The sequence below is a fragment of the Carex rostrata genome, chromosome 26, assembly GCF_964058835.1.
Source record: "Carex rostrata chromosome 26, lpCarRost1.2, whole genome shotgun sequence".
NCBI classification, from domain to species: domain Eukaryota; kingdom Viridiplantae; phylum Streptophyta; class Magnoliopsida; order Poales; family Cyperaceae; genus Carex; species Carex rostrata.
The window spans coordinates 5,869,956-5,887,076 of record NC_135943.1 but is presented as its reverse complement, the minus strand read 5'-3'; the positions used below and the strand labels follow the sequence as shown (position 1 = coordinate 5,887,076).

General features: G+C 31.1%; 1 protein-coding gene and 2 non-coding genes across 3 annotated transcripts; 2 read left to right on the top strand and 1 right to left on the bottom strand.

Annotated features, from left to right (window-relative positions):
• Positions 1–4,897: 4,897 nt before the first annotated feature.
• LOC144544710 (small nucleolar RNA SNORD25) lies at positions 4,898–4,990 on the top strand. Its single transcript, XR_013508313.1, has one exon. It is a non-coding gene; the product is annotated as a small nucleolar RNA SNORD25 (small nucleolar RNA).
• A 23-nt stretch (positions 4,991–5,013) lies between these two features.
• On the top strand, positions 5,014–5,159 carry LOC144544708 (small nucleolar RNA snoR136). The gene has a single exon (XR_013508311.1). It is a non-coding gene; the product is annotated as a small nucleolar RNA snoR136 (small nucleolar RNA).
• A 4,177-nt stretch (positions 5,160–9,336) lies between these two features.
• On the bottom strand, positions 9,337–10,050 carry LOC144544138 (antimicrobial ginkbilobin-2-like protein). The gene has a single exon (XM_078292542.1). It carries the CDS (start codon positions 10,048–10,050, stop codon positions 9,337–9,339), a length of 714 nt encoding a protein of 237 aa, XP_078148668.1.
• Between the last annotated feature and the right edge of the window lie 7,071 nt (positions 10,051–17,121).

Below are 17,121 nucleotides of genomic sequence, written 5' to 3'. Positions count from 1 at the left end.
AACATACAGTTGTATACTGTCGGGTGTATTAATTAAATAACACCATATCTTGATTTCATCCCTTTTTTTCTAATTGAAAATGGTAAATCCGTACAGGCGGGCGAAGTACTGTACAATGTACCTTCTTTCTTCATCTAGTCCGGATCCTCTACAACGAATACAGGTAAATTTCTATGGAGTCTAAACTAAGATCGCTGACGCGTCGGTCCCATATGCATTGGTCCCTGAAAGGGCGGGTGAATTGGCGGTCAAGTGGATCTACGACCAAAAGTTATCCCTGTAAGCTAGCAGATGATCCGATTACTATTTTCCGCTTTGTGCCAAATAGAAAGGAAGTGAAGGTGGACCAAGGGCTCAGGGTAGATCAAACAAAACTAGCAGGTAGGCCCAAGTGATTATAACCTTATATGGATGGGCCCGCATTGGGCTCACTATTGGGCCAGATCTTATTACCTTTTAAGTTCCTATTTTATAACAGCGTCGTTCTGAAGGAAGCGTATCATCTGCGGAACAGTACGGAGCTTTTAATCTGGTTTGTTCGTTTCAGATTGGACGAATCAGATCAGATCTTGCAAATTTTGAGAATATTTTTTTTTTCAATTCGAGAAAGATCTGATCTGATCCGTCCGATCCGAAACGAACGGACTAGATTAAAAGTTCTGCAGGGATTGACTCCGCAGAGGATACACTTCCCGTTCTGAAGGGCTCATTGCAGAAGAGTTCAGATCCACTGAAGTAACTCAATTTTTGGGTTTTAAATCGGGACGTCCGATTCGAATCCGTGATAATCTATCTGAAGTGGAGCGCACATATCCTAAGAGATGAATTCGAATCGTGAAACAATCTCGAGCGACGGATTCGAATCAGACGATCTCAATCCAAAATTCAAAGATTGAGTTACTTTAGAGGATCCGGACCCATCGCGGAATCGCATCCAGTTTAGATTTTAGGACTAAAAATGAAGAAATTTTTTGGTTTTGAATGTTCAAAAACATCCACTCCACGTATATTGTATGAAATCAAATAATATGTGTAATGTCAATAATTTATATACATAATTCATATTTATTTTTAAGATTATTAAATATGTTTGTGTTAGTATTGCGTTTGACATTTTAAAATTTAATCTCTCTTATTTCATTTCAGTTCAATCAAACATAACAAAATTTACTATGAATCTATGATTATTTTGATTTAGTTGACAAGTTTAATTTAGGTGGTTCGGTTATATTTTTCAAAACCGAATAAAATTTTAATTGAACTATTTTAATTCGATTTTAACCGAACCGATCCAATAAACAATCCTAATCGCATCATTGATATTTTGTCAGTCTCATTCAATTTCTATGGTGCAATATATATAAAAAAAAAAAAAAATAGCGCGGTTAGTCATGTTGCTTATCGTTATACATGTTCTAAATATTTATTTCTTTTAAAAAAAAATTTGATTGAAAAATAATTTTTTTATCGTTGCATTTAAAATTAATATTTTCTTCAATTGATTTACTTTAGCAAAGTCCAGAAAAATATCAATATTAAAAAAAGTGGGATCTAATATCTGTACTTTTGGTAATCCATTATATTAATATTTTTTATTTACAAACGGAGCGAATAAATTTTTTATTTACAAGGTCTAAGACTTGCAAATAAATTTTTCTTATCAATGTTGATATTTTTAGTGGCGCAAGCCATCTAACTCTGAAAAAAAAAACAAAAAAAAGTAAATGATAAAACGTTTTCATATAAATTTTAACACGATAATTTTTTTTAATAAAATTAAATCAATTGAGAGTTTAGACTATCCGAAAAAATGTATGATATTTGAACTAGTACTGAACCGCAAGTAAATACAAAGGATCAAATTTTACATCGAAGGTGTTGATCGAATTATTATAAACATATTGCATACATATATACATGAATACTTGCCTGTTTAATGAAATTCTTGTCCTCAGCAACAAATAATGCATAATCACAATATTCTTCATTCCTCCTAAACGCTTCCCAACATAACCTTCAAACTATATTTATATTGAATATTAAGAGTAACAATAATTGTTTTATTATTTTTGTTATATTTCTGTAGTGATAATACATGCAATCAGTTATAATCAAAAAAATTATTTTCTCATTTGAATATTATTGAAAGTGTGGAATATAAAATTTGACTAATTATGAACTATTAAGGTTGGGTACCAATTTAGTCAGAGAATGATAGCTAATATCCTTTCTAATTTGATAATGATATTACGTGATCAATTATATATTAGTTTAACTTGTATGTAACTTTTTTGGATTCAATTTGTCCGAAACTCTTTGAAAAAAACCATTCTTTTGATTCACTCCAATATCTTATGTGCTCAAATTGACTAGCTAATGTATGCCAAATTTGATTTATCTAATTAATAATCTTCCTGACGATATGTATAGACGCATACATCTATAGATATTTCAGATTATTTCAAATTAACCATATTTATTGATAAAAAAAAAAACCGAACTCAACGCGCTTCCAAGTTCCAACTATAAATTTAAACCGTATCCAGTCTGCAATTAAGTACTCATTGTATCATCAAAATATCATGTTGGCTCATGCTTCACGTATTTTCTGAGACCAGTAGAACAATCTCATGCATTTGTATTCTAATAGGCAACCCAAAATATCATGCCTTAATTAATTAAGATTCTGAATTTTGGAAATCACGATCGATCGCTGAGCATAGCTTAATTCATTGGAGTTCTCAAGATAATTATCTTGAACAAATTGCGTACATGAATACTTACACATTTCATGAAATTCTTGCCCTCAGCAACAAATGCATGACCACAAATCCACAGTGCTCTTCACTCCTCCCAAACGCCACCCGCCACCCGCCACCCGGCCACGAATGCGTATCCTCTGCATTAACTCAAAAATGAATCTCAACTGTCTAATTTTAAACGGAGTCAATCCGACCCCTGCTTATGATATAGAGAGCCCTTTAATATTCGTGCGGATCTGATCTGCACGAATCTTAAAACAGATCGGATAGTCAGAATTCATTAACTCAAAATATTCCCTTTTGAGTTAATGCAGAGGATACAAATTCACCTGGCCACCTGGAAAAACCTTCTAACTCTGTTTATTAAAATTTTTAAGAGTATAATATAATAAGAGGAGGGTTCAAATGCCTTTATTTTTAAGAACTTTAATAACTCAAAATTTAAAATTTAAAAGTCAAACTAAAACCGTTAAATACGATCTATATCATTTTATTTATGCACGTGTAAAAAATTGTGACATTTCAACTTTATTTTAATTGTCATCAAGAGCTTATAAAGACGTAGTTATATGGATAATTTATAGACGTTGATTTTTCAAATGATTGATTCACATGAAAACAAAATAGAAATGTGATATTTTTTTTATAAGCACGTAGAGGAAATAACATAGATCACATCTAGCGAATTTATTTTCTTGCTTATGATTTAAAATTTAATTTATTAACATTTTTTAAAAATTGAAGCATGATGGAGGCACAAAAAATGGAGGCTCATATAATAATTGTACGCTATTGTTTTTTGTTATGTTCCTCTGTAGAGATAATAAATTTTATTATTTATAGTTAAATATTTTTATTTTACCATTTGACTATTTTGTAAACGGCTGAATATAAATTTGACTAATTATAGAACATTAAGATTGGATATCAATTTAGCCTATAACGGTTATTTAAGGATATATATTTCCCAACATGGTCTATGATGATATATGTGATAAATTATATATCAGTATTTATTTTTTACACTTCTTTCAAATTGGAATCATACAGTCCAATTTGCAGGTAATAATTTTTTACCGACTCTTTTTTAAAATTAGCTAGTGTATTTACACTTGACTACTTAGGTGACCATCTTCGACTCTTAATCTTATATATTATTGGTATCTTTTATTTTTCATACTATTTTGTCTACCGGACAATTCCGGAGGTGTTGATCTCAGCTTTACACAGTTTTTTTAACTGGACATCATTTTTTTTTCTTCTTTCTTTTTTTCGTTTGGTTCTCTTCGTTCTTTTTTCGGATTCAAAACAGCTGAAATCCCATATTAATGAACAATAATCCTGAAATTCCTGGAATTCTGAATCCAACCGTTGAACTGTTTTGAGATACGTGCACAGAAAAATCAGTTGTTCCGAGATCCGTGCACAGAAAAAGTTGAACGGTTGGATTTGAAATTCCAGGAATTTCAGCAATACTGTTCATACATTTGGATTTCAGCTGATTTGAATCCTCTTTTTTCCTCTTTTCTTTATTTGTTACCTTTTATTTCGTTCTTTTTTCTCTTATACACAGAAGAGCTTTGCAGCCCAATAATCAACTTCGGCCCACTTGATCATTTCATTCAGTCATCAAATTCTTTTATTTGGGCCGACTCTTAATCTTTCCCCTGTCAATTTCGGCCGAAAACTCCTCTTCTGATTTTTTTCTAGGGTTAGGGTTAACACAACCCCACGGCGATATCAAGTCGGATCTCATGATATATATATTCTCTCGTGTAATATATCTCTTTCATCGTTGAGAGAAGGAGATCTCAGATTCTCAGATTGAAACCTTTTGTTGAGAAATAATCGACTTCCTTTAGCGATTTCATCGATGAAAACCTCGTAATTTCTTCTTCTCTCTTATCTTGTTTTCTCATGTCTTTGATTCATCCAAAACTTCTCTTCCTATGCTTGTATTGTTAAGGCTTCATAATCTGGTCGTTGGGGTAAACCAATTCCCAATCGGACTCGTTCCCTTGAAGCAATATTTTCAGTTGTATTTGCTTTCTTCTTTTATATTCTCACTTGTTTGCGTGTTAATATTCAAAAGCATTTACATACATTTTTGTTTTACAAACTTAATTTGCTATGTGGAGAACAGTGATGAACACTTTTACAGTTACAGACCTGTAATGATTTTGCGGAGATGATCGCAATTTCAAGAACATCTAAGGGGCTGAGTTCTCATTTTCTTAATCAAGTTAATTTTTGTGCTTTACTGTTTTATTTGAGGCCAATTATTACTGTCGTTTATTTGGTCAGTGAAAAGGTAAAGCAAGATCAATGAATTTGGTTCCTCTCGCTATCCACTGCTTGTATATTTGTTTTGCAATTGGACGTCGAGGATCTACATATTTATTATCTATTTTTCCGTTTTTATGTGCCAAAATATGAACCTGTTGCGCCTATTTCTTGTTTTTTATGAGCCACTTCGATTAAACGGAATTTTGAAGATAGCCAAGGATTGAAAAATTACCTTATTTACCAGATATAATTTAACATTTATCATTGAAGATAGATAAAATTATGAAAATACTGTTCGACTTGCTCATTTCTAAGGGTAATTTTTTAAAATAGTGAAATACGTTGAAAAAATTAAGATTTATTATGCCTCGTAAAAGCTTCAAAATTAAGGATGATCTAATTTATATTGAAAAAGAATTATTGTATCTTTTATTAAAATATTAAAAAATATGATTCTTATATGGTGTTAACATGGAAGAGATCACGAGTAAAGATGGGAAAGATCGGAAAACTGAACTGGTCCGAAATAAATCCGACTTGCCTCCTTTTCAATTTGATTTGTTTAGAAGACAGTTTCTGTTATTGGGGAGATAAAAACCAGAGTATTAGACCGTTTTTTTTTTAATAAAAATCCGTTTTTAATGGTGGTTTATTTTTTATGCTCTTTTTTGGAATTAAATGATACAGAGAATAATAGAAAATGGCTACGTTCTCACATATGTACATGATCACATGTGAAGTCACAAAACTGCTTGACTGGATTTTAACATAATAATGGACTTCAGTCAGGTAAGGATGCACACCTATTTATAGCCCATTACAATACTACATTCAATGGGCTTTTGGGCCCAAAATAAAACGGTGACGCAATTTTGAAAATATGTTTGAGATGCAATTTCAGTCAATATAGACGGTGGTGTTTTATTTTAATAACAAATTAACAATACATGCATAAGAAATCCCATCGTCATTGGTTTGGCATGTAAAACCACAAGCTAAATTAATAATAGCAGAGCACAAGTTACAATACTTTGCAAACTCGTCTTGTGCTTTAGTTTTATATCACGATTTTTTGAGACCTAAGCAAAAGGTCTAAATTGTTCAAACAATAAATCTAAGTTTCATGTTTTTCTTAACAAGGTAAAACTGAATATTATTTGTTGGCATTACATGCAATCCAAAAGCAATGTTTTGATATCTAGTTCACATTAGATAGCCTATAGTTAACCCTTCAAGAAAAAATCCAAAGAAGTAAGTTAATGATTTTGACTTGTATATCTAAACTCCACCATTCTATCTTTTTGTGTAGAAACAAAAATAAAATAAAAAATAAAATAAAAAAATTCTGTCTCGGACCCTGCCTCCTACCTTCAAATCCATCGCACCTGACCAGAGCAGTATGGCATCCTCATCAACTCACGAGTTTATGTGCATCTCTGACTCCCAAACGTGAATCGAGCTCAAGTGAACAACATCTTGGCTAAATACAAAGAGGATAAAGCCCTATTCGGCAGTACGAGGGGAAAGGGAATGGAAATAGGATTTGAAAACTTTTAAACTATTTTTTACTGTTCACGTGAGAAAGAAAAAAAATTAATCTGAATTTTTTTTTCCCACGTGAACAGTAATTTTGTTACAGCAGCCGAACAAGCTCTAAGTTGGAAAAGAACTGACAAAGTGTTGAAAAGTATGTGTAAAAAGGGAATGCTAGCAGATTTATGCATTTTACACAATGTATAAATCTACCAATGTGGAGCTTCAATTTATAATGAACTAAATATATTCAACAAACAAACTTTTTTTTAATGTTTTCTCAATGTTTGAGTGCCATTCAATCATTGAGGTCCGTACTGAGATTTAACAAAAAAAATAAAAAATGCCTTATATCTTCATATGCTATCTGACTAGGACTCTGGTAGAATTTTAAGTGCCTTGGTTCAATTAAAAAAAAAGTGCCTTGGTAGTTGGAAAAATCTGCTGCTTTTCTTTTGAAAAGGCAGCATATTTTAAGGAGTAAAACTATAGTGTTTTTAAGTTCATCAAGGTGTTTGATGAGCTTAATTCAAAAATATATTATATCGATTTTAAACGATAAATTTAAGCTGTTGAAATCTATCTACTTCACAAGTGATGAATTTATATGCAAAGATTTTAAGTTTTCGAATAATTTTAGTATAAAGTCAAGAGGTCCAAATTAGAAGGTTTATAAATTAATTTTAGTGCATTCATGTTTTTAACACATTTTCACCACTTGACTTTATATAAAATTAATTTGAAATTTTAAAAACTTTACATACAAATTCATCACTCGTGAAGTAAATCGGTTTCAATGATTTGAATTTATTGTTTGAAGTTAATTTAACAAATTTTGAAGTTAAGCTCACCAAACACCTTGATGAGCTTAAGAACACCCTAGTTCGATCTACTCGATTTTAAGTGCCTTTTCTCAATTAAAAAAAAAAAAGTGCCTTGGTAGTTTGTTCACATTAAAAAAAAGCAGGAACATGCAACCGTTCAATACCTTTCAAGCACGAATCTCGATGAAGATCAACGGTTTCATGAGAAAAAGCAATTTCTTTCTTTTCCAAAAGAAAAACATCCATTTTCATATTGCTTTTCCATTTTTCTTTTGCTTTCACCACTATCTCTGCCTTGCTATAAATAGTGCTCTTTATCTCCTGCTTAACATAATTGTTTGAGCAAATCCCACAAAAAAATTCACTTAAATCCACATGAGCATGCACACGATGGGAGGATATCCGGGTAGTGCGATCATTGCTTTGTTAATCGCCATTTTCATCAGTTCCGCACACTTTTCTGAAGCATATGTACTCGAAAACAGACATTTAGATGTGTGGAACATTGACAATGAATTCCAGATGGATTCAAATATACATCGGATGTTGCTCCAAACGAGCAATTCAATCAGCTATGATGCTACGAGGAATGCAAACAAGCCGGCATATGGCAATTCAAAACCGGGAGGGCCGTACACTCGCCCGTGCCAGAAAGCTTATCATTGTTGATTTGTGTATCAAACACTTTTGTATTTGAGAATTTGGTATGGTGAGAAAAAAAAATGCATTTTCAACATCTAATTAATTCAATAATGACATGTCATGTTTCATTGCATGGGGTGTTAAATTTATTGCATGTAGGAAACAAAATATATATGTATTGTTTTTATATATCCTGGTAAATATTTTGCTGATACACTTCATCAGCAACTAGCGTTGAACACTCGGGGGGTGCTTTTTAAATTTATGGATGTAGCAATATTGGATCATGATGTCGTAATATGTATCTCTGTAATATCTAAATTTTATTTTTCTGACACTGTTTTCCATATGAATTATGTTTAATTCAGAAGTATTGCAAAATTAAATGTACAACGTAATCTTTTCAAAGATACTTTTAGTGAACATTACATGTAACTTATGGTATAAAACATTGACGGCTTGACGCATCATTGAAGTTTCTCTAATAAAACATCGAGACATTATTTTCAAACTTTAAACGACTATAACTTTTTACAGAAAACTTCGATTTGAGCGTTTGACCACAATTCAAAAAAGCCACAAAGAGACGGTGGCCATCATGGCCTGGGCTAATAATCCGAGGTAGCTAACAGAGTCAGAATTTATAAAAAAAAATATCGTTTTGGGCCTCATAACTTCAATTGATTTTTTTATTATACGACCCGTTAATTATTTATCAAGAAATTTGATTTTACTATAATTAACATTTAAAAATTGAGTATTAATATTAGAAAAATTACAAAGTCAACAAAAAAATTAACCATGTATGTTTTAATTATATTTTAAATTTTGTTTGAGAAATTAAAAAAAAATGAGAAGCATCATTTACTCTTTTTTTTTTAGAACCAACTAATAAGTATTTCTGTTTTGTTGTATCATTTATTCAAAATTATATATTGTAGAGTTAATATCCACAACAAAACTTGTAATCTATATGCTATTTGTTTGAGAAGCTTTTTAAAGAAAAAAAAAAAAAAAAAACAGATATCGTTGACATTGCCAACAGTAAGGGTGTTTTTTGAACTTTGTAATTAAAGAGTGAGAGCAGGTTTGGACTTTTGAGTTACCAGAAATTGTAATCTATATCGTTGACATTACCAGAAGTTCTTTAAAACATTTTATATAAGACATTACCAGAATTCCGTGGACCAATAAATAAATAAACATTCTTCTAAAAAAAAAAGCACAAAGTTTACTTCTTGCAATTAGCTCTACAAGTGGCGATCATAGGCGGCATTGGTAATACTGTTCTAATAATCAAAGAACTGGTACAGCTCATATCTAACCTGACAACTCCCTCCTAATATTCTTTCCCCTGTTTTCCCACCACCAGATGTCGAAATCTGACTAATTGCCGATTTCAAGCAAGTCTTGCAATCCCCGCCTGACAAATCTTTTGTGCACTGAACCAATCCATACAATCTTCCAACTCTTTCAATTTTCATTTGTCCAGTGGCGAACAGCAGCGGCGAGATATAAGCTTTACTCATCAGCCTGTTCATCAGCTCCATCACTTTACTGTCAAACTCGATGGCGTTGGTCACATTATGAGCTTCCCGCAAAAGCACGGCGTGATTGTGATCAACTTCGCCAAAGAACTCCTTGTCAGAGTATCGCAACATGCAATTGTCAAGCCAAATTACGGCATCTTTCTTACGCTGGCAGACGGTTTGGACATGAAAGATTGCTTTGTTAAGGCATCTGAAGCACCATTTACTCCCGATGTCACCTCGGCACATCGCAAGCCCGTGTACTCTACTATGATCAGAGCCCACTGAAGCTATTTCAAAGCCAATTTTCGGGGCTTTGACTACGAGAAGAAACATCAATTGTATCAGATTATCATCAAATCGGTCACCAAAATTGAATTCTTCGACAGTACCACATTTGGCGGCCAAGGGCTTCGAGGTGGCACTGTGGAGAAGAGGGAAGAACAGGAGAATAGAGAGTAATATAGGCAGCATTTTGGGTGGGAAAGGATTGACTTTTTTTTTTCTCTTTTGTTGGCGATTCGCTTTAGGAAATAAAGATTGAGATTATGTATTGATTATATATAGAGGTGATGAAGAATGTGGAGAAGAGGAGAATTGAGAGTAATGTAGACGGCCTTTCGGACGGAGGGAGGCAGAAGATTTGACTTTTTTTTCTTGTTTTCTATTTTTTTATTTGGCGACTCGCTGCTTTAGAAATAATTAAATAAATGAAGGTTGAGACTGGCCAAGGATTACATAATACTGCAAAGAACCATTCAGTCCAACCCCCTGCAATGATATTATTGTATACATCTGCAATTCCCTGTGCTAAATACTAACTATTTAGAAAATGTAGTAGAAAATTGACCTGCTTTGTTTGAGTTTTTCTTTTCCTCAAACATAATACATGATAGAAAATTAATAAATTTAAGTCTACTTGTAAATTTTTTTTTAGGAAAACAACCTTGATTGTAGAAAAAATTCTTGAATGAAAACAACAAAGTAATATATAGTGAGGAGGGTTTAAAAATTTTAATTTTTTGTCTTTATCATGTTTTCATTTTAAGAACAACAATAACTTGAAGTTAAAACTTAAATGTCAAATACAACTGTTAGATATTATCTATATCATTTTTTATGTGTACACTGTTAGATAAAGACACGAGAGTAATGTAGACGGTTTTTTCGGACGGAGGGAGGCAGAAGATTTGACTTTTTTTTTTCTTTTTTTTTTTGGCGACTCGCTGCTTTAGAAATAATTAAATAAATGAAGGTTGAGACTAGCCAGGGATTACATAATACTGCAAAGAACCATTCAATCCACCCCCCTGCAATGGTGTTGTTTTATACGTCTGCAATTCCATGTGCTAAATACTAACTATTTACAAAATGTAGTAGAAAATTGACCTGCTTGGTTTCAGTTTTTCTTTTCCTCAAACATAATACATGAAAGAAAATTAATAAATTTAAGTATAACAACCTTGATTGTAGAAAAAATTCTTGAATGAAAAAAACAAAGTAATATATAGTGAGGAGGGTTTAAAATTTTTAATTTTTTTGTCTCTATCATGCTTTCATTTCAAGAACAACAATAACTTGAAGTTAAAACTTAAATGTCAAATACAACTGTTAGATATTATCTATATCATTTTTTTCTGTGCACACGTAAAAGATCATGACATTTCGATTTTATTTTGATTAGTATCAAGAGTTTGCAAAAATACACTGATGTGGATAAATTTTGAATGCTAATTTTTTGACTTATTGATTCATATAAAATCAAAATTGAAAAGTAATAATGTTTTAGCATGCAGAGAAAATAATATTAATTATATATAATGATTTTATTTTTAGATATAAATTTTAGAATTTTTTTTTAAATTAAAAGATTAAAAGATAAAGACATGATAGAGTCAAAATTTTTAAAAAAAAAAAGCCATTTGAACCCCCTCATATATAATTTAGTTTTATTTGACATTTAGCGTTTTGTTTTTTATATCCTTTTTCATGTGTTCCATTGCTTCTGTCAGCATTAGTGAATTGCATATTCACTGAAGTGGGATAAGAACAGATGTTATATCATTGAACATGTCCGATGTTAGATACCATATATGATGCCTTTTTTGAGGAAGATTTGAAGAGGTCTTATCTAATACACAGGCTCAAGCTGGAGCCGTCATTTTTATTAATATCCTAAAAAAAAAAATAACGAATATGCCTTCGATTTTTTTTTTAGTACTCCAACTGCACGGCATAGGGGTGGCCCACTCTGACCACCCGACCACTCCTATGGGAGGCGGTCCACATTTTTTTTTTAGAGATCTTAATATTTTCATTTAAATAATTTTGTGAATTTTTTTTTTTTGTTTATAGCGTATGCCAAAAAATAAGACATTTGATATATTTACAAGTGATGTCGTAACTCTTTATAACTTTGACTTGATTTGTTAGTTAATATTACAAGTCTAGATATAACTCTAATTAAGGACTTGGTCTTGATTCTTAATAATTTATTTTATTAAAATATACACAAGGAAATATGGTTAGATTGTCTCAATTACCTTCAAAACTACATAAATATAACCATTATTTTTTTTATTCCAAACAATATGCTTTCGATGATTTTTGAATCATAAATATAACCATAGTTCATGCTTTTGATGATTTTTGAATCATAAATATAACCATAGTTCATACTTTTGATGATTTTTGAATCATAAATATAACCATAATTCATAGAAAACATCAACAAAAAAGTTTAGAACAAGATTGTGAAATCTAAGACAAGACGGTTTTAAACAATCATAGATAATTTCAATGATTTTTGAATAATAAATGAGACCGTAATCCATTAAAAAAATAAACAAACACACACAATAAATAGTAAATGCATAATAAAGCTATGGCTGTTTAGAGAGCATGAGTGCGTCATCGATGTTTTGGCAATAATAAAGTTATGACCGTTTAGAGAGCATGGGTGCGTCATCGATGTTTTGGCAATGAAATATCGATGCACTTTTGTTGTCGTTAAGCTGGGCATAAAGCATGGGTGCGTTTATCGGTGTTTTTGTACGGAAGCATCGTTTTTTTTTTAACTTTAAACAACCATAACTTTGGCTAGGAAAGTCGGATTTGCGCGTATGACCACAATTTGGAAAGGGGGACGAGACAGTGTTGTGTATTTTAGGTATCGAATAATGGGTCAATTTAATACACTTTTTCACTTTTAAATTTATAAAACCTTAGTACACAATAATAGGTCAGTTGCAAGCATACAACCTATCCTTGTAGTAGTTTAGGTATCGATCCAAAGACAACGGGAAATATTACTTTTTACTAAATTAATTAATTCTAAAACAGTGCAATAAAAGTAAATGGGGGGTTTGTTTGAAAATTGGTTTTGTGGGTTCAATACCCGATCGAGAGTCTAAAAGTAAACAAAGCAATTTAAACAAACAAATAAAAGGAGTTTTGTGATTTAATGAGATGGAAGTCTAGGGGCTTTTGGCATACAATCACTTGGTCAAATCAATACTTAGTTGGTTTCTAAATTCATGTTTGCAATTATGGGGTTTCTAAGCCTTAAATATAAAAAATGGTCACTTTCGTGAATTAATGACGTGCCTAAATAATTTGGATTTCACGATTAAGTCCTTCACCCTAGCTATCTAGACCATAAGCACAGGTTAGCCTAGTTTATCCCTAAATATCAATACTTCACGATTAAGTCCTTCATACCAATATTTGGTTCAATTCTAGGGGTCCCAATCAAATATGAGGCTTCACGATTAAGTCCTTCACCTCAATTCAACCTTTGTTTCTTGTGGTTCCGGACTAAGAAATAGATTTGGTCATTTCTAATCTTAATCCTAAGGTTATTCATGTATACAATTTGGTACCGTCAATTCTTTGATCCTAGCACTTTAAGTTTGTTAGACCTAAACGGGACGCTAATTAACGAGCACACAAATCATACAAGCACATGAATTATAAAATCAACAAGAACAAACATGCAAGCAAACAATCATCATAGAGAAAAATATCCAACTAAGGTAGATTTTAACACAAGTTCATGTTTTAAGCCTAAGCCTCTAGAGAGGAAATCTAGCCTCTCATGGGTGCGCTAACATCCAAGAGAAATACAAGAGTAAACATGATTAAAACTAAGAAAAACAAGAAAGAGAATAGAAAACACCAATCTCTTCGCTCGCTGCCCCTTGTCTTCACCTTTGCTCGCTTAAGAAAACCTTCAATCCTTCGCTCCAATCGCCTTCAATCACTTGGGGAAGATAGAAAATATGTGGAAAGATGTGTAGAATAAAAGCTAAGTTGAAAGATGTCTTCCCCTGGTGTCTCCCTGCCAATATATAGCTATTTTTGTGCCTTGGGAAACAATCCCCCGAAATCTGGAAGGAAATATGAAGAGATATGGTGAAATCAGGCCAGACTGGCATTCGTGCGGCCTCTTGTGCGGCCTTCACAAATTCTGTGCGGCCAGTGCAAATTTCCTTCACATAATGGAGAATCAGCTGGGGATCATGCAGGATTTCATGTGGCCCACACAAAATTCCTTAAGGCCGCACAAAGGCCCGCACAAAGGCCCGCACAAATCTCTGTTTTGAAAGGAGAAAACTTGATAAATTCTGAATTTTATTTTCGGCTTGAATTTATTTTGTGTGGCCCGCACAGAATTCCTACAGGCCACACAAACACCCACATAATTGCTCCTTTTGCTCGATTTCTGCAATTTAAACAAGGCAAAGGCAGTAACTTGGTTCTTTGGTATATTCTATATTAAATTAAGCTAAAATACAAGGGATTTGGTGCAGTTTTAGAGGTAAAACCCTAACCGAAAGTATATATAATTGAGGCTTATCAGATAGATCCTGATTTTGCCCTGGAGGGAACCCCCGGGCATCCAAAGGAATCAAAATTGCAACAAAACGTCGTTTAGTGCCTCAAAAATTCAGTTTAAGTTTTCTATCAACGGTAGACATACAACAACTGGTATTAGTTTTTTCAAAAGCCTAAGAGATTATTCAAGAATTACCCATATAATTATTTTCAAATGCATTTGTGTGTTTGATTATTCAAGCAAATGGTCTATGTTGATAATAATCAAATAATTCAATTATTCTCTAAAAAAAAGAAAAAGTTGATATCATTGAGGCAATCTAACAATATTTTCCTTGTGTATATTTGAAAAAAATAAATTATTAATAATCAATGCCAAATCCTTAGTGTTATCTTTAGACTTGTGATATCAAACTGACAAATTAAGTCGAAATTATAAATAGTTACGACATCACTCATCAATATATCAAATGTCTTATTTTTTAGCATACACCCTAAACAACAATTTAGAAAACTCCACAAAATTATTTAAATGAAAATATTAAAATCTTAAAAAAAGGAAAAAAATGGACCGTTCAACTGGGGGCAGTCAGGTGGTCAAAGTGGGCCGCCCTTATGGAGGCGGTTGGGGCAGTTTTAAAAAAAAAAAATTGAGAGTATATTCAGTAAAATCTTTTTCTTTTAGGGTATGTTTGGATCGAGCAAGGATTAGTGTAAGAATAACAATTTTTGGGTTAGTGATTGAGAATAGTGCTAATCCGAATGGTTTGAGAATAGCACTAACTTTGGACTATTCGGGTTAGTAAAAATATCGTTTGGATTGTATGTTTGGAATAGCGATGGAAATAATAAATAAAATAGTGATTAATCTAATCTAATATTTAAACTAATATTATATTACATTTAATATCTAAACTAATATTTTATTTCATTTAATATTTAGACTAATATTATATTTCATCTAAACTAATATTTTTTAATACTAATCGAATATTTTATTTAATACTAATCTATTTAAATATTATATTATATTTATTGCTAATTTAATATTTTATTTAATACTAATCTAATATTTGAACTAATATTATATTACATTTATTATTTAAATTAATATTATATTATATTTAATATAATATTTTATTTAATAATAAACTAAAATTTAAAGTAATATTATATTACATTTAATATTTAAATTAATATTATATTAAATTAAAATTTAAAGTAATATGATATTTTATATTTTTTTTATATTAATATTTAAAGTAATATTATATTTTATATTTTATTTAATACTAATCTAATATTTAAACTAATATTATATTACATTAAATATTTAAATTAATATTATATTATATTTAATATAATATTTTATTTAATATTAGTTATATTTAATTTAATATTTAAACTAATAGTTTATTTAATACTAATCTAATATAATCTAATATTATATTTAATACTAATCAGATGTTTTATTTAATACTAATTTAATATTTAAACTAATTCTAATTGAGATGAATCAAATATTTTATTAATATCAGTAATCCCACAAGCTCTATTCTTGCTAACCCAATATTTTTATGGGTTAGTAGAATAGAGCTATTTTTGAGCTAATCCAAATTGCTAATTTATGTTTGAATCAACAAGAATTGAGAATAGTGAAGCTAATCCAAGATTAGCTCTATTCTTGGTTCATCTAAGATTAGCTCTATTCTTGGTTCATCCAAGATTAGCTGTAATATGTTAATTGGTTCAATATAATTTGATTGAAGGCATTATGCGCCTACAAGTTACAAATCTGCCCCACTATACTCTAAAAAAATCTATCCAAAATGAGAAATAAGCAGTCAAGAGTTTTCAACTTTCCATGCTAGACGGAGAATGCACATCCTCTGCATTAACTCAAAAGGGAATCTGAGTTAATGAATCTCAACCGTTTAATTTTAAACGTAGCTAATTCAATTTCTATTTATGATATAGAGAGTTCTTTAATATTTGTACATATTTAGTTTACACAAATTTTAAAACAAATTGGATGGTTGAGATGCATTAACTCAAAATATTTCCTTTTGAGTTAATGCAGAGGATACGAATTTCTAGATGGAGAACTCATCCTGCCCAATGTGGTATAACTGTATGCATTTATCGGATGGACATGATATCGTCAAAGTAATTAATCAGAAATAATTGAAAATAATAAGTTATAATCAGAAATAATTGGCTAATTAGTTAAAAAATATAACAATTTGATTACCGTCAACAATTAGAGCATCTCCAATCCAATAATTAGAATTAATTGCTAAAGAGCGGTTATGAAAATTTTAAAAATTAATCTGCTACATTGATGCGATTAAATTAAATTGTTTTCTATGTCCACATCAGCACATCTTTCTTTTTTATTGGAGGGAGAGCACTTAGAAAGATTTTGAGTCAATTAATTAGACAAGTGTCATTAAACAAACGTTTTCTTATAAATACAATGGTAATTGTTTTATGATTGCTAATCTGATGTGTCAATTGCTAATATAATTGCTGGGATGTACCACAATTTCTAAATTCAAATTTGCTAATTTAACAATTACACATCAGATTAACATTTTTAAAACAATTACCATTGTAATCGACCTAAACAGTTATTTTTACAACACTAATCTAGCTCAGTTTGGACTAATTCGATCGGTTTGTTTTTTAACTAGTTGCTAGAAGAAGACG

Excerpts from the sequence above, each read along its gene's own strand:
- LOC144544138 (XM_078292542.1), bottom strand. The coding sequence starts at position 10,050 with ATGCTGCCTATATTACTCTCTATTCTCCTGTTCTTCCCTCTTCTCCAC.